Consider the following 18,902-nt stretch of genomic DNA (forward strand, 5'->3'; position numbering starts at 1 on the left):
CATTTAGAGAAGAGCTAACACCTATCCTTCTCAAACTCTTCCAAAATATAGCAGAGGGAGGAACACTCCCAAACTCATTCTACGAGGCCACCATCACCCTGATACCAAAACCAGACAAAGATGTCACAGAGAAAGAAAACTACAGGCCAATATCACTGATGAACATAGATGCAAAAATCCTCAGCAAAATACTAGCAAACAGAATCCGACAGCACATTAAAAGGATCACACACTATGATCAAGTGGGATTTATCCCAGGAATGCAAGGATTCTTCAATATACGCAAATCAATCAATGTGATACACCATGTTAACAAATTGAAGAATAAAAACTGTATGATCATCTCAATAGATGCAGAAAAAGCTTTCGACAAAGTTCAACACCCATTTATGATAAAAACCCTCCAGACAGTAGGCATAGAGGGAACTTTCCTCAACATAATAAAGGCCATATATGACAAGGCCATATATGAGAAACCCACAGCCAACATCATTCTCAATGGTGAAAAACTGAAACGATTTCCACTAAGATCAGGAACAAGACAAGGTTGCCCACTCTCACCACTATTATTCAACGTAGTTTTGGAAGTTTTAGCCACAGCAATCAGAGAAGAAAAAGAAATAAAAGGAATCCAAATCGGAAAAGAAGAAGTAAAGCAGTCACTGTTTGCAGATGACATGATACTATACATAGAGAATCCTAAAGACGCTACCAGAAAACTACTAGAGCTAATCAATGAATTTGGTAAAGTAGCAGGATACAAAATTAATGCACAGAAATCTCTTGCATTCCTATACACTAATGATGAAAAATCTGAAAGAGAAATTAAGGAAACACTCCCATTTACCACTGCAACAAAAAGAATAAAATACTTAGGAATAAACCTACCGAAGGAGACAAAAGACCTGTAGGCAGAAAACTATAAGACACTGATGAAAGAAATTAAAAATGATACAAACAGATGGAGAGATATACCATGTTCTTGGATTGGAAGAATCAACATTGTGAAAATGACTCTACTACCCAAAGCAATCTACAGATTCAATGCAATCCTTATCAAACTACCACTGGCATTTTTCACAGAACTAGAACAAAAAATTTCACAATTTGTATGGAAACACAAAAGACCCCAAATAGCCAAAGCAATCTTGAGAAAGAAAAATGGAGCTGGAGGAATCAGGCTCTTGGACTTCAGACTATACTACAAAGCTACAGTAATCAAGACAGTATGGTACTGGCACAAAAACAGAAATATAGATCAATGGAACAGGATAGAAAGCCCAGAGATAAACCCACGCACATATGGTCACCTTATCTTTGATAAAGGAGGCAAGCATATACAATGGAGAAAAGACAGCCTCTTCAGTAAGTGGTGCTGGGGAAACTGGACAGCTACATGTAAAAGAATGAAATTAGAACACTCCTTAACACCATACACAAAAATAAACTCCAAATGGATTAAAGACCTCAATGTAAGGCCAGACACTATACAACTTTTAGAGGAAAACATAGGCAGAACACTGTATAACCTAAGCCACAGCAAGACCCTTTCTGACCCACCTCCTAGAGAAATGAAAATAAAAACAAAAATACTCAAATGGGACCTAATGAAACTTAAAAGCTTTTGCACAGCAAAGGAAACCATAAACAAGACAAAAATACAACCCTCAGAATGGGAGAAAATATTTGCAAATGAAGCAACTGACAAAGCATTAATCTCCAAAATTTATAAGCAGCTCATGCAGCACAATAACAAAAAAACAAACAACCCAATCCAAAAATGGACAGAAGACCTAAACAGACATTTCTCCAAAGAAGATATACAGATTGCCAACAAACACATGAAAGGATGCTCAACGTCACTAATCATTAGAGAAATGAAAATCAAAACTACAATGAGGTAACACCTAACACCAGTCACAATGGCCATCATCAAAAAATCTACAAACAATAAATGCTGGAGAGGGTGTGGAGAAAAGGGAACCCTCTTGCACTGTTGGTGGGAATGTAAATTGATACAGCCACTATGGAGAACAGTATGGAGGTTCCTTAAAAAACTAAAAATAGAACTACCATACGACCCAGCAATCCCACTACTGGGCGTATACCCTGAGAAAACCATAATTCAAAAAGAGTCATGTACCACAATGTTCACTGCAGCTCTATTTACAATAGCAGGACATGGAAGCAACCTAAGTGTCCATCGACAGATGAATGGATAAAGAAGACGTGGCACATATATACAATGGAATATTACTCAGCCATAAAAAGGAACGAAATTGAGTTACTTGTAGTGAGGTGGATGGACCTAGAGTCTGTCACACAGCGTGAATTAAGTCAGAAAGAGAAAAACAAATACCGTATGCTAACACATATATATGGAATCTGAAAAAAAAAAAAAGAAGGTTCTGAAGAACGTAGGGGCAGGACAGGAATAAAGACACAGACATAGAGAATGGACTTGAGGACATGGGGCGGGGAAAGGGTAGGCTGGGATGAAGTGAGACAGTGGCATGTACTTATATATACTACCAAATGTAAAATAGATAGTGGGAAGCAGCCGCATAGCTCAGAGAGATCAGCTTGGTGCTTTGTGAACACCTAGAGGGATGGGATAGGGAGGGTGGGAGGGAGACGCAAGAAGGAGGAGATATGGGGATATACGTATATGTATAGCTGATTCACTTTGTTATAAAGCAGAAACTAATACACCATTGTAAAGCAATTATACTCCAATAAAGATGTTAAAAAAAAAAAAAGCTAGAGCTTAGCTAGAGATCAAAATCTTATCTTGCTAGAAAAGAAAAATATGTTCCTTTGTCTACATTGCAAAACACCAGAAGTAGTAGACATTAAACATGGCCCTGATACTTCTTAAAAAGTCATAGAATGCCTCAATCTGATGATTCCTCAAGATTTTATTAATCTATAATATTGTGTTCCATCAAGATCATCACTTTTTATTATCTTGCTGCTCTGAATTGTTTCTCCCTTATTATTCTCAGCTACAGGGGCCATAAATTAAATTCATTCAGAATTTATAGTCCTACAGTTCATTATCTATGATTGGTATTATCTCACTGCCTTTCTCTGGCCCTTCTATATCCCCTGACAAGAAATATTGTAATAGAGTCTAAATACCATCCAACCAATAAATGTTGAGTTTAAAAAACAAACAAGCAAAAAAAAAAAACCTCTATTGACTACATTGCCCTAAAGGGCACTCCATCACTCCTCCTTATCTCCACCAATGGTATTATTTCTGCTAAAATGACAGAGAAAGTGAGATTCTAAAGATTTGAGAGTTAGGCCCTTGCTTTGCTGCTGTCTGAATTGGGCATGTCATTTTCTCTCTCCTCACCTTCACCTCTTTCCCTGCAGGTCAAGGGACATTACAATACATCAGCCTGCTTCATGAGGAGCAACCCTACTTCAGGGAACAAACAGATAGCGATGTAATCAGTTGACTCAAAAATCAATGAGGGATCCATTACTGGAAATTTTGAACACCTCTCAGTGACCTTCCAGAAGCATCCCTACAAAAGCTGGGAGGATGGTCTCTTGTTTCTAAGACTGACCAAGGCTGTGGAATATAGATCCCTCCATTAGACCCCAAGAAAAATAAACACAAGTATCTGACAATGGTGAGATTCCCCCAAGTTATGTCTGGATGTGTTTGTTCACTAAAGAACTTGATAAAATGAACCGGTATATCCACAGAGGCTTTGTCATGGTTGTTCCCATCATTATCTTCAGTGATGTGAGATTCTACCACGCTAGGAAGAGCGGTGATTTTTCAGAGAGATGGAAGTTGGCAATACTTACTAAAAAGTGGAGATTCGAATCCTGGCTGATTCATCTAATGGGAAATGGTTCACATTCAGTGCATGCTCTGGCCCTTGGGACTCAGCTTTATAGAAACATAAAGTCCTCAATATATTTCCACAGTGAGGACCACTGAGAAGTGAGTATTTCTTTCTTCCCTCCTCTCCTTCCTTTTTTTTTCTCACAGTACACGGAGTAACATGCAGATGCCAAAGATCATAAGATAGAGGATGGAGGAGGAGAAACAGGTCAGAGAGTGGCAATACATAATCTATTGGCACTGCTTTAAAAATTGTTTAAAAATTTAAAAAGCACTGATTTTCAAAGTTATAAAGTCTGACACCACAACACCTGTGGACAATTGCCACTTGTCCCTCTCTCCTGATCTCACTGAACTGCGATTACAATTCAATCGTTATCAGATAAAAAAACCGTACAATGACCAAAAATGCATGTACTGCCAGGACTGTTTCTAGAGGTTAGGAGTTGGGATCCAGAGACATCCCTAGGGGTGGCTGAATGGGAGTACGCCTGAAAGAGGGTCCACACCAATAGTACAGTAAACCTCAGAATCACCTGAGAAACTTACACAACCATAAAATAAAACAGAGTCCCATAGAAATCAAAGCTGCAATGACATACTGTATTCCATCCACCAGATGAACAAAAATGACAAAGTCTGGCAATACCGGGTACTGGTGAGGATGTAGAATCCCGGATGTACTAATACATCACTAGAGGGAGTATAACTTGGTGCCACGGCTTTGGAAAATACATTGGATTATCTACTGAAATGGAAGCTGTACCTTGTGACCCAGAAATTCCACTCCAAGTTCTATGCTCTAGAGAAACTCTTGGACATGCATACGCACCAAGAGGCATGCACAAAAATGCTGGCAGAAGTGTTGTTGGTAATAGCAAAAACCTGGAAACAACCCAAATATCTAATGACAGTGGAAGAGATAAATTGTGGTATTTTTCTGCAGTGGATTCAAAACAAAATGAACCACAGCTACATGCATCAAAATGAACAAATCACAGAACAACAACATTATCCCATTTATATAACAGGTTGCAAACCTAATCTATATGTTGTTTGAGGCTATATACATAAGTGGTAAGGCCACAAAGAAAGCAAATGAATGATTAACACAAAGTGCAGGATAACATTTACCTCTGGGGAAAGGGAGAGATTTTTGATCTAGGTGGGGGACAGAAGAGATTGTAAAGGGACTGACAACATCCCAAACTCCTACACTTGGTGATGAGAATAAAAGTACTGATTTTATTGTAATCTTTAATCCTTGCATATATGTTATATCTACTTTTTTGCATACGCTAGATTTTATAATAAAATTTTAAAATCTACAGATTTCTAGGCTCTATCTCAGATCTACTGAATCAGAATTAGGCTACAGTGCTTAGGAAGTATTTTTTTATAAGTTCTCCAGAAGATTCGGATGCATTATTGGGTTAAGAGCACACACCTACACACATACACACCCCACGTTACACAACAGTATCCAGATGAAAGCAGCTTAAAATATGTATCAAAGTCAAAAAATTTCAAGAGAGTCATAAAAATGGAAAAGGTCAGCCTGGGAGAGTGTGTAGAAAAGAAAGGTGCCTCACAGTTCAGGGCTCAAGGCTGATGGAGAAGCCTGGGAGCATTAGTTACTAGTTATTAGTCTCCATGAGCGTACTTGAGCCCTGTCCCTGTTAGTTTCCCAACAGCATCTGCCTGAGATAATCACCCCTAAGAACTGGGCCCACAGCAGGCTGTCACCACAGCTTTCGCTACAAAGACAGAAACATGATATGGTGAAAAGTATTCTGGTCTATGACTCATCATGGCAGACATCTAGACCTGGACCCACATGTATAAGCTGATCTTTAGCAAGTCGCTTCCCCTCTCTGAGCCCTACCTTTCCCATCTGTCCTGACTCCCTCACAAAATTGGAATCCAATGAGACAGTGCAGTTGGAAGGGCTTTGCAAACTGAAAATACTACTCTGAATGTCCAGTAAGTCCAGTACTATGTCAGTTATCATTTCTTCCTGAAAGTTAGAAATATAGGCAGTCTATTCTGGGTCAGTAGAGTTTTCTGGGTCCAAGGAATTGGGAGCTCTAAGATTTGCCTTAAAGAGACCTGAGGCAGGGCTAGGGCTTAGTGCCTCCACATCTCTCTCTAAAGACTCAGCAAATATTTAACAAGCACCCACTATCCAGTCCTGATAATTTAGAAGAAGAGGGTGTTCATAAACAGCAAAGAACTACTGGAAGCACCTTGCAGAACTAATATGCAGTCTAAATATTCATTAATGGCTTTGAAACTAACATTTAACTGAGTTATACAACACCTTCCAAATTAGGATTGCCAGATTTAGCAAAAAAAAATGCACAACACTCAATTACATTTGAATTTTTTAGTATAATTTGAATAATTTTTAAGTACAAGTATGTCCCAACTATTGCATGAGACATACTTATACTAAAAAATAATTTGTTATTCACTGGAAGCTCAAAGTTAACTGGGTATCCTGTGTTTTAACTGGCAACCCCATTCCAAATGAACAAACAGATGAACATTTTCTTCTATATCTTACCTTGGGAAATCTGCATGAAAGAGAGCTATGAAATCCTATTTTCTTTCATTGATAAGAGAGTAAAGGGTTGGATTGATCCTGAAATTGGACTTGCAACCTCCTCTTCCTTGTATAGCCCAAGAAGACATGGAGAGGCACAGATATTACAAACAGGTTTCAAAGGAAACAGGACAGAACAGGGGTGGAGAAGCCTCAACATTTCAAACAGAAGTAGACATCCCAGCCCCATCCTGGCCCATCTGGGACACTTTGCAGTGGCCCCTACCCTTACCTCTGGGCATCTCCTTGGAGTGCTCCTCTTCAGGCCCATCCAACAGGTCCATCTGGGAAGCCTCCTCGGAAAGGACACGGCGCCAGGACCAGCTCTGGTTCCCAAGGTTGTGCAGTGGAGGGGAATACTCCAGCTCACAGGGGAAGTCAAAGCTGCACTCCAGACCTGCAAGGACAGCCAATGGTCAGTGGAGCAAACTGTCTCCCAAATGTGACCTTCCAGCCCCACTCCTCTACTCCAGGAAGTTGGCCTCCATCTCACCCACAACCTTCACCTAACGAGGTGTGGCAGGCTGTCAATTCCACAGGTGGCTGAGCTCCATATGGATGAAAAGGAGACTAAAAGAGAAAAAAACTGTTCTTTATATAACTCAGATTATGGGAGGTATCTTCACAGAAGGCAGGTAAAAAAAGAGCTAAACAAGTTGGACCATGAGAAGTTTTGCATCTTGTAAGGTTACCTGGTGACATGGAGAGGGCCTGAGGTCAAGTGGGCAGAGCCTGGCTTTGCAACCAGATGGGTCTGAATCTAAGTCAGGCAAGAATATTAACCTCTCTGGCCTGAAATTTCCTCACTTGTACACTGGGGATGATAATTTCTACCTCTGGAGATTGCTGTAAGAACTAGTAGGATAATTCATTATCTATACATGTGAGTCTGGTCCACAGTTGATGCTCAGGAGAAATCCTCATCAGGATCCTAACTGAGAAGAGAAGGCCAAAGGGAACTTAAGCGACTCACAACCCTGTTTGACAGCCCTATCATCTATTCTTCAACCACCCTCCAGAGAGGAGTGCCAAGGCTGTGATAGCTAATCTGAGTTTATTCTCTCTTGGGGAGGGAATGGGGAAGGTCACTGGGTAAGGAGAGAGAGAAGAGGCAGAAAGAGGCTGTGTCCTGGGACTTTGTGTGATCGCTTTCTGGACTTCTTTGCATGAGTCATCCTTGTGTCCAACCATTCCACGTCTGCCCTACTTTTAGGATACACTCACCTTCTCTTTCCCTTGCCTTGCTCATTGTTTGTTACCCAAAGTGGCTGACGTACTTTGTACCTAGAAGGCTCTCAATGCTCACTGATGGATCAATAGAATATGTGCCAAAAACCAAATTAGTCATCTGCCCTTTACTTCATCATCTCCTGTTAGCCCTGGGGATGTGAAGAAAGGGAAAATTTGATATAAAGACCATTGGATGGGAATATGGGGAATTTGATTGGTATCCAGGCTTGGCCAGTCTCTTCTCACATGTGGAACTTGGTGCCCTCATCCGTAAATAAGAGGTTTAGACTTGATGATTCTAGAAACAAGTACCCAGTGAAACCTGGGTTCCAGCACCAACTCTGCCACTGATTTGCTGGTTACCTTGAATAAGCCACTTAACCTCTCTGGGCCTTAAATTCATCAAATACAGAATGAGACCCACACTAGATGTCTTCTAAAGCTCCTTCCTGATTTGACTTTTTTTTTTTTTAACATCTTTATTGGAGTATAATTACTTTACAATGTTTTATTAGTTTCTGCTGTATAACAAAGTGAATCAGCTATATGTATATCCCCTCCCTATCCCACCCCTCTAGGTGGTCACAAAGCACTGAGCTGATCTCCCCGTGTGATACAGCTGCTTCCCACTAGCTATCTATTTTACATTTGGTAGTGTATATACGTCAATGCTACTCTCTCACTTTGTCCCAGCTTACCCTTCCCCCTCCCCGTGTCCTCAAGTCCATTCTCTACCTCTGCATCTTTATTCCTGCTGATTTGACTTTTTAAGATTCCAAAGTCCTTGTTCTCAGAAGGGTTTTAACTAATTTGATAAATCAATCTGTGCGGTGGTACTAATGAGTACTAACTCCCAATTATCATTGTGCATTTTAACAGCTGCTTCTGGAGCTACTGCTACCTTGATCTCCAAGATGAGTCTCCTGTTGGGAATTTCAGAAGGCAGAGGAGAAGTAGGGCCAAGTCTAGTGCAGGCAGCCAGTCACTGGAATGTCCCTTAGTTACACCATAGAAGATGGCCCTGCCCTGGAGTGGGAGCAAAATAATTCCCACTGACATTGGCCAAATGATCTAAGTTTGGGGGGGAAGAAAAAAATCCTTCAATTACCCTTCTATTAAGTATCTTTCTACTTCTCAACCAGCAGAGATTTATGTACCAGCTGCTCTCCAGGAGCTGCCATCCTTCTGGTCCTAAGGTGAATACCACTCACCCTTTCACGATTCAGACAATTCACCTTTATAATGTCAAGCTGAAACAGGTAGAGCTAGCCTTGTTTGAGTTGACAGGCCACTTGCTGCCTACATATTTTATCAGCCTTGAAGAACTTCTACCTGCCTCTGGGAGCTGAGCTGCTGCTATGAGTTGGTGCCCATGAATTGTAGGCTGTCTTAATCTTCAAGACTTGCTTGCCAGGAACCTGGTTTTGATAGCAGAATGCAAGGAGAAGAAAACCGATCCAACATTTTGTACTTTGTAGCACAAAAATTATTCTTATAACGAAAGGTGTAGCCATTAAACCTGGCTCCTCTGGGGATGATTAACAAGACCCACCCACATTAGTGAATGATCAAGTCAGAAGGTGGGAGAGAAAGCTATTGGCCACCTCCATCCCACATCAACAATTACTGGTACCTTTCCCAAAGCTTCAACTTCTGAGGCCCATCCTCCATCTTGACTTTTCTTCTCCAATTAAAGTCATCCTGTTTCTTTTTGGGACAGAAGTGTGGCATGCCAGCTCAGACACTGCCTGGCAAATGCACTCTGTGTGCATATTAGACAAACAGACAACAGAATATACAATCCCAGTCTCAAGTGCCATCAATCCTTGGATCTCTGAACTCTGGAGATTCTGATCATCAGCTGTGTTTGGGTCAGCCCCTGCCTAGTAAAACAAGCTAGGCAGATACTCCTGTTATCAAATGGGTTCATTTTGAAATTCTTGCTGAGGCAGCTTCTCTTTAGCTGTCAAAGATGTACTCTTTGGCCTTAAATAGGAATGGAGTTAACATTATTGCTCATTTTGGGTGAAATCAGATTGGGCTTTTCTATATTCTGATTTAATTTCTTATAAAATTTCTACACAGGTTTCTCTCTCCTGAGCTAGCCTCTGTGCCTTTCGAGCAATAATACCTCGGATTTGTCTTCTCTAAAAACACCAGGTTAAGCCTCATTTTCCTTAGGCCTTTTCTGAGTTTCTAGACCTAGGGTGCTTCTTGGATCTCTCTCTTTAGCCCTCCTCTGACTCCGCCCCTTTGTGGTGGGCGCTGTAGAGTCTCTCCTACAGGCAGGACTCAGAGGGGCTAAGGGTTTCCGTGAGGTGTTCAGCCTTAAGCAACCCAATGGTTGAACAGGTCCATGCCCAAGGAGAGGGGCGGGAAATCACATTCACTGACCCCGGCTGTCTGCCAGGGACTGTGCTAAGGAGTTTCTTATATCACTGTATTTAATCTGCTGAACAAAACTGAGAAGGGAATTGTGTCTTCTCTTTAAAGCTGAGGAAACTGAGGCTCAGAAAGTTTACTCTACTTGTACAAAGACCAAAGGACTACCCTAAGGCAGAGCCAGAATGTGACCCAGGGCTGGTTAATGCTGAAGATTTAGATGTTATTCATCACACCTCCACAGCTTCAGAATTTTAATCCAGGGCCAACAGATTAAATTAAATAATATATGAGAAACCTATGAAGTGCTATATTTTGGTTATTATTAGATACTAAGTCTGCAACCTTTTCATATCTGTAAATGATTCTGTACTACCCTAAGGAGACAGATCTATATTTCCTCTGTGTCAGGTCCGTTTTACAAAGTGACTGACCTTCAGAAGAATCCAGAGATTTCGACCTTCCTTTTTACATACCTGTTTGGAACCAGGAGAATCTAACTTTCCAGAACCTGCTAAACACATAGTTGAAATCACTGCTCCCCACTTTCTAGTCACTTCCATCATGGAAGAAAGATAAAGTAATGGAATCTTCTGGAAATAGTTGGCCTGCTGAGAGGAGTGTCAAGTGCCGTGAAGGGAAAGGTCTTGGTAGAGCAGTGAGGACAGTTCCCGGCTCCGTCCTGCACACAGCAGCTGAGGGGCCTCCGCACGTCCATTCCTCTTTCTGTGCCTGGCTTTCTGCATTTGAAAATGAAAGAGATGGAGCATACCCCCTCTACGGTGCCCTCCATCTCCGAACGTCAGTGATTCTATAGAGCTCATCTTTGGCCAACACAACCAAACCTACAGACCGTTGGTCCCCTCACCCTGCCTGCCTCTAAACGAGGGCCTGCTGTCATCCCTAAAGCAGGTTCCCCAGTGAAGGAGGTGGAATGTGCATCACACTCCATGGGGTCTCAGTTTGCCTCAAGATTGTCAAATAATTAAGAAGGAGGGTTCAGGCAAGTTTTACAGATGACTGTGCCAGGGTGAATGTGTGTGTGTGTGTGTGTGTATTCATGCATTTTTATCAGTCTGTACCCATATTCTGAAATCTTCCAGGATATGAATCATATTTCAAAAACTGAATTAACAGTTAGCTTTAAGGAATTGTTCTAGTATAAAACACAGCCATTCAGAAGAATGGCACAGTAACCCATCAGAAGAACCCTGTGGTGGCCCTGCCCGGAGTGATGCAGTTCCCTTGGCTGTAGTGAGCTGGCAGTGACCAAGCACTTTGACACTGAATCTGAAGGTGGAAATCTAGCCTCTGGGAATGTGTGCGACTACCAAAGCAATCATGCCCAACACCTGTGCCTAGGAAGCCAGCCTTGGCCACTTGGGCAGAGATGGGGATCTTCCCAGCCTGAGCTACAAGAAGGAGATTGCATGGAAGTTTCAGGCACCGTCCATAACACCACAGAAGGGTAACAGGGAGACGTGGTGTACTTTGGACTCTTGGGTCTTCCCTTGGGTGGACTTAGAAAATCCAACAGTCCTCCTTTGTATCCAGATTGACCTCAGGCTCCCAAAAAAATCCCTTAGATCAAGGTCCTTTGTACCTCCTTCATCCTAACCCTGTAAACCTAGAGACCTCTCACTAGTTTCCTAAGTCTCCTTAAGACAATTCAAATTAGGGGACCAGCAGCCTCCTTTAGATTTTAAGACATGCCTTCCAAGGCTGGCTGGTTTCCAGATGACCACAGGTGGCAGATGCCAGCCTGGGCAGGTCCATAGGAGCCCACTGGTTGATGTCGCCCAGCCTCAGCCCAGCTCGAGGACTGGAAGCAAATGCCACAGAGTGAAAAGCAGAGTCATAAAAAAAAGAGAACACCATGTTTATCAATCCCATGATACCTCACCCTTCATTTTGTCTCTTATTACACATGTTCCAGAAGTCAAGCTTGGGGTTGGACTTATGATCTCGAGTCTGGCAGAACGGGGTATTTGTTTACAGAGGAGCCCAGACAGGGGGAACTCCATGAAGGCCTGCGGGAAGTACTTTCTTAATTGATAACATTCACTGAGGGCTTACCATGGTCAGACAGTATGCCAGGCACCCTACATCATTATCTTATTGAATCCCTATGAAGTAGGCAGGACTCTTATCCCCATTTGACAGAGGACGACACTGGGGCTTAGAGAAATAAAGTCACATCTGAAGTTACTCAGATAGGAAGTAACTGATTGGGCTTCCACTGACCTGCTTCCTCCATGGGACCACAAGGCCTTGATGTCAGTATCTCACAAACAGGGAATTATGAATTGAAAAGGTAGCAGAAAGACCTCCCCTCATTTAGAGCTACAGACACCAACAGGAGTCAAGACCTGCAGTGAGGGAGGACAGGAACTGGGCCCCTGCAGGGACAGGCAGGGTCACCCTGGAGGCAGGACAGAAGCCAAAGCATCTGAGCTGTCCTTAAAGGCCCTGATCCCACCTTCACAAAGTCGGACCTGGGATACCCTAGATGAGGACTGAGTCAGTGTATACATCCCTAAGATCCAAGTCTTAAACCCCATAGGCATGACTCAGGAAACCAAGCCTACAGGTGCATTAAAGTCTGGGGCTCAATTTCACGTTTATGTTTCCTGACATCTTCTGGGGTATCCTTTGTGTTTCTTGGGTAGGGCTGAGGGTTACAGTTAAGGGAACTGAGAGTGGGATGGGCAAGTTTTCTATGACCATCAGGGGCCCACGAGAGAGTTTATTCAACTGTATACTCAGCCCTGGGATCTGCATCTGAAAACAGAGAATCATCAGGTTTGCTACTAGTTTAAAATATGGCAACATGGTTGTGATTTTGTCTTGGGGTTTCTTTTCTGTCTCTAGTTATCTTGATCCAGTGTTTAACTGCCGGGATGCTGACAGCCTGACACGGGGCCTGATGCCCCTCACTTGCTGAACGGTGGTCTCTCTGGTCCTACCCAGCTCTGCAGTCTTTTCCTATGTGTCTCTGCCCATATGTCTTAATCATTAAGCAACCTTAACACCATCATGGTTGCTTCTCAGGGATAGAGCACAAGACCTGAGATTTGACTCCAATCCTGCCACTTGTCAGCTGTGCAGTGCAGGGCACTCTCTCCCTCTCTCTGAGTCTCAGTCATCTTAGTGATAAGACTAACTTCCCAGAACTGCTAGGAGGACTCAGTGACATGATGCATGTGCGTGGAATGGAGAATTTCCAGTGCACATTAGCTGATTCAGAATTTACATAGCCATGTCCTTTTGAACACAGCTTTCTGTTTACCAGGAGAAACAGTATTTATGTGGGGCAGTCAACTGATGGCACATGGTCATTTCCTTAGTATTCTGCTATACCGTGGGAAAGTCGGTATTTCTGCCTGAAGGTGATATTCGCAGAGTCAGCTGTTAGAACTTGAAGTGACATTTGAGGTTGTTTCTTCCATTGGACAGGTGAAAACAGCAAGACCCAGGCAAGGGAAAAGACTTATTCAGGGTCATGTGGCTGGTCAGGGAGTCCTTCACACACAGTATGGAGGGCATTTCTCCTCGCTGTGGAGGCCTTTCCGAATGCCATCCTCTCCAGTAAGTACTAGGCCTGGGCTGGGCTGAAAATCAGAGTTACTGAATCACCAGCTCTCCCCTCCTCAGGCTTGGCTTATTGGCACATTTAAGCTGAGGCTGGATTGATTCATGGGTGGCATGTACAAATGCCAATGTATTCCTGACAAACCTGATTTGTGTATTCAGTAAAGAACCACGTGAAGCTTCATACACATGTGGCAATTTTCTTATAGGTGGCCTTTAGAGATCATAAAATAGAGCTTTATATTTGAAACTACAGTTCATTACATAAAGCTCCAGGAACCAGCATTCTCGAAATACTGTCAGCCCTTAAGAATTGTATCCAGCTCAAGGGAACTCCCTCGGCTGCCACCAATCCTGAGGCACAAAGTGGGGTCTCCTTTTCTCAAGGGATTCCCCAGAACTTTCCAATTGTTGACTTCAAGGTCATGAAGGACCTTGAGGACCATCTTAGAGGAAGAAACTGAGGCCCAGAGACATGATGGGGCTTGCCAAAGGATGTATGGTGGGTGAGTTGCAGGACTGGTACTAAAATCCAGTTCCTGACCTTGCAATTTTTACTATTTTCATTCAAAGCTGTGGGTAAAAAACAAGCAAAACAATACCTTAAATAATTCTTAAAATTCTAAAAAATCTATACCGTGTTTTTCTGGAATAAGCTGGCAAAAACATACATGGCTAGGTTTCAACTACTTCCCAATGATTTGATGGCTCAGATAATCTCCAATAAGGCTTTCTGGCTTCTTTCATCCTAAATGTCCTCTTCTGCCAACAAGCTGCTTTTTGATGGTTGCTGGAATCTCCTGCTGGAGAGCAAGTCTGTGCACAGGCCAGAAGCTATGGTGAGAACAAAGGGAGGAAAAAGGGTGGCCTAGGAGTGAAGTGGGAAGATCACTAGAGAATTCTTGGAAACTCTTCCGGCCCTGGGCCAGTCGGCCTTGTGCTTTTGGGCAATTCATTTAACCACTTGAGTCTGGATTTCCTCGTGGATAAACCAGAGAGAATTATCACAATAATGATGCTGATAAAAATAATAAAAATAATAATATCTGCTGTGACAATCAAATAAGGTAACGAATGTGGAAGTGCCCTCTTACCAATGAGATACTATATGTGGATACTCTTACCACCTAGGGCCTGTGCTGCAGAACACATCAACATAACTTGATCTCCCTGTGCCTCAGGTTTACCACCAGGAACCTGGAGATGAGCTGAACTGACCTGACCTTGGAGGACTCAGGGAGATGCTATCTAGAACAGATACCCTCCTCCCTTGCCCTGTTTTATATCAAAACCTCAGAGGGGCACCAGGGTGTCTGGGGGGTAAATAGAAGCATAGATCCTACGTGGGGTCTGGCTGCTCAAGGTGAAAGCTTGGCTCTGTCACTTACTAGCTGTGTTATCCCAGGGCAAATTATTTAATCTCCCTGTGGCTCAATTTTTTCACGTTAAAATGGGGATTAAAACAGGGGCCACCTCAGGGAACTGTGAGGAGGATTAAATGCAATACACACATCAAGCACCTGGAGTGGGGACTCGCACATCGTTTGATTATTACTAAATGATGGCAGTCATTGCTCTTGCTCTCCAGGTGGCTCCCGCCTCAGCCACGACAGAGGGGAGATAAAAGGCATGTCCAGCACTGAAGGCAGAGCTTTGACTATGTCAAACTTTGTTGAAGCTCCTCACTCAATCTTTGTTTTTTGATGTGCTGATCAAGCTTCCCTTTGGAAGTGAAGTCATGCTAGACCTTGAGTAAGAAGATCTAGGTTCTAGCCCTGGCTCTGAGGTGTTACTTCAAGCTAGTCCCTTAACCTCTCTAGGCCTCAGTTTCCTCATCTGAAAAATAAAGTAGTAGAATGAAATGATTCTCTGGTCTCATCCATCTCCACCATTCTAAGACCAATTTTCCCTTTGGACAGATGGCTGAAGCAAGCTCTCTAACTTGGTTCTAGCCAGCTGGTCAGCAGAATCCCAAGATTCCTGACTTCCAGCTCAGGCTCAGATGATTAGAGACTTCCACTCCCCCTTTCTGGGTTATCTCCTAAAGGAGCACTTAGCCCACCAGGCACCTTTGATGTTAATCCACCAGCTGCCATCAGCATCTTGTCACACACTTTATAAGACCTGTCCCCCGTCTGCCCCCCTCCCACCAACCACTATTCATTTGTCGTGGGGCCCCAGAACTGAAATCGTTCAATTCTTTCCCACCGCTTGCCCCCTACAATGCATCTGGGAACCAATCGCCCAATTCAAGACATCTGTTTAGCTCACTTATAATCAAGCTGCAGCGAAGAAGGGCCAAGTCTCCTTCAATCAATTAATTATATAACTGCAGCCCCGGAAGACAATCTCAGAAGAGGATGTGTGCGCGTGCATACCCACAATGGCAGGAGATTGGCACAGAAAGCTCAATTCTCATTTCTCTTATCTGTGGCCATAACAATATTACAGATTGAAGAAATGGGACTTGGCTCTTCATCGCAGAACAGAAAATTGAAAATAATTAAACTTCTGAAGTTACCAGCCTCCTCATTTTACAGATGGGAAAACTGAGGCTCAGGAAGGTGAAGTGACTTGGCCGAAGTGGCATGGCCTAGGGGCTGGAGAAGCAGAAAGCTAAGACCAAAAGCCAGACTGGACTTCCAGTCCAGTTTTCTGCCTACAGTTTCCAGGAAGCATTTATGCAGAACATGGCATCTCTAACAGAATGAGGCCAGCTCCAGAGAGCATGGTGAAAACCTTGGTAATTTGTACACTGCTCAGCATGACATCCACCCAGATGGGATCATTCCTGAAACCAGATGGTTGGAGGAGAGCTCTGAGTAGTGTGGTAGCCCCAGTAACCAGAAAAGGCTGATGGTCCTGGGAAGCCTTGACCTCAGAACATGCAAGACGGTCCTCCCCACTTACTCTTCTGTCTCTGCTGGTGAGGATCTCCTGAGTGTTGGAGGTGAACATGAGGTTCCTCCCCGATGCCAATCTCAAAACACAGGCTTCCTTAGCACGAACCCTGTGACCTTCAGAAACTCCCAATCCAGTGGGAGAGATGGACTTACTCACACCTGGCTCTCACGGTAAGCAGACCTGGTGAAGCCAGGAGGACACAGAACAAGAGAGACCTTCTGCCTGAAGGATCACAGGCTCAGGGAGGAGGCAACTTTTGGGCTGCATCTTGAAGGATAGAAGGATTTTGACAGATGATAGAGGTTTAGCTAGGAAGTTTGTTAAGAATAGAGGAAGGAATGAGGTTATTCCAGGGAGGTGGGGAACTAATATTGCTTATTTTTATGTAGTTGTATGAATTTTGAAGCTGGACTGCATAGCATTAAATTCCAGCTCAGATAGTATCATGGTTAAAGGTAAAGTGCTTTCAGGTTCCAGAGGACAAAGTTAGGGACTTAAAGAATGTTAAGGAAATATTTTCTAGCAAATAGAGCCATGGCACCAAAATGCAGGCTATTGGCTTCTCACTGGAGTGGGTCTGATTCCTCTTCAGAGAGCATTAGTGAAGCACCTGTGCTCCAGCACATGGAACTCTGTCCTCATAGTCAGTCCTGACAGTAATGCCATCAATTAGGAATCACGACCATTCCCATTTTTCAGATGACAAACAGAATCAAAGAGAGTGGCTTGAGTCAATGAAGGTAATAATACTCATAAGAATCAGAGCTGGGAATGAATTCCACAACTCAATCCCAACTTGAGTTTCTTCCCCACTGTTCAAACAGAGGCTGGGACATGTCTTGCTTGGATGTCACAGAGGAGATTCAAATAGGCAACTAGGAGGTGAATGAAAGACCTGTGGTTCCCAAACCTAATCCTACAGTCCCCAGGCCCCAGAATCTTGTTTTTAAGAAGCTCTCCAGGTGATGGTGAGGCAACTAGACTGAGACTGGATGTGACTTTACCCACACCGGGATGGTACGGACCCTACACTGATGTAACCCTAGGGCAGCATGAACCCGCTGGGCTGACAGAGATCGAAGGAATTAAAGTGATGATAGGAGTAAAGCAATGCTCAGAAGTAACATGTGAGGAAATTCTCTGCAGCCCAAGTACTGAGGAAATATGAGCTATCACCCACACGTCTGCTGTGGAGGGTTAGATGGGGGCTCTGCCAAGCAGGCAGCCTGGGTGTGAATCTCAGCTCTGCCACTAGCCCTGGGCAGATCACTGACCTCTCTGTGCCTAGTTTCCTCAGCTGTAAGATGAGGCTGCTTGACGAGACTGCTGTGGGTCCTGACAGCTCACAATCTCCAGGAATTTCTCACAGACCAAATTATTCTAGGCATCTACTCAAATGGGCGGGTTAAAGTCTTGTTAATCTGAGGGCTCTTCTGACATGAAGTTTTGCACCTGAGATTGCTCTTGACAAGACATTCATTTTAAGAGGATTTCCTCTCATTTTTCTCACTCTTGATCAGTCATTGTCGTGCATATGTTTTGGACACATGTCTTTCTAGACTGGTTAGAAATGCTCTGTATACAATATCTCAGATGTCCCAAAGCTGTCAAAACAAAAATTTCCCAGCTCACTCATGTCTGCTAAATATACTTTTTTAGATTGAGGGGAAAAAAAAAAAAACCTACCCAAAGTAGTTAAAGACACAGCTTTTTGACTTCTAAATGAAAATATGCCCAGGCCAGGAACTGTTCTCCCCTTACACACATGTCTTTCCTGAAACCAATTAATATGACTTTAGGAATAAGAGGGTTTATGGGAACAGCCATACCTTTTACTAAAATAGAGATCCTCAGGGGCAGAAAAGCTCCAGATTGGGAATTGAGAGACTCGAGTATACTCCTAGTTTGCCCCTGGATTGTTCAGCAAATGTTGCAATTTCATCTAGTGTATGTTTATTAAGAACCCCACCAAGTACAAAATACTGGCGTAAGTACTGGGGATGCAAAGGAAACAAGATGCAGATTACTTGACCTCTAAGAGCTTACAGTCTAGGAATCATGATGATTCAGGGCCACACATAACTAAGATATGAAGAAAAGTGTGACATCAGACATGCAAAGTGCTCTGGAAAGACATTATATAACCTTCCTCAGTGAGAAAAATGGGAACAGTGAGGTCTACAACCTTGCAGGTTGTTCTAATTTGGGGTTAATTTGGTCACCAGCTGTGGGGTGTGAATGCTCACTATATGGTTTCCAAAAAGAAGCTCTACTAAATATAACAGGCAGACTATCTCTTTTTTTTTAAAGAATGAATAAGGATTT

The 18,902-nt window shown here is 43.0% G+C and overlaps 1 protein-coding gene across 1 annotated transcript in view; it reads right to left on the bottom strand.

The window, feature by feature from the left end:
- Positions 1 to 18,902, bottom strand: part of ALK (ALK receptor tyrosine kinase) — a 730,695-nt gene that overhangs the window by 503,665 nt on the left and 208,128 nt on the right. The window contains exon 4 of the mRNA XM_068564150.1: positions 6,703 to 6,867. Within this exon, the coding sequence (XP_068420251.1) occupies positions 6,703 to 6,867 (165 nt within the window). The remainder of the gene's footprint in view (positions 1 to 6,702; positions 6,868 to 18,902) is intronic.

The sequence above is a fragment of the Eschrichtius robustus genome, chromosome 15 (assembly GCF_028021215.1).
Source record: "Eschrichtius robustus isolate mEscRob2 chromosome 15, mEscRob2.pri, whole genome shotgun sequence".
Taxonomy (NCBI): domain Eukaryota; kingdom Metazoa; phylum Chordata; class Mammalia; order Artiodactyla; family Eschrichtiidae; genus Eschrichtius; species Eschrichtius robustus.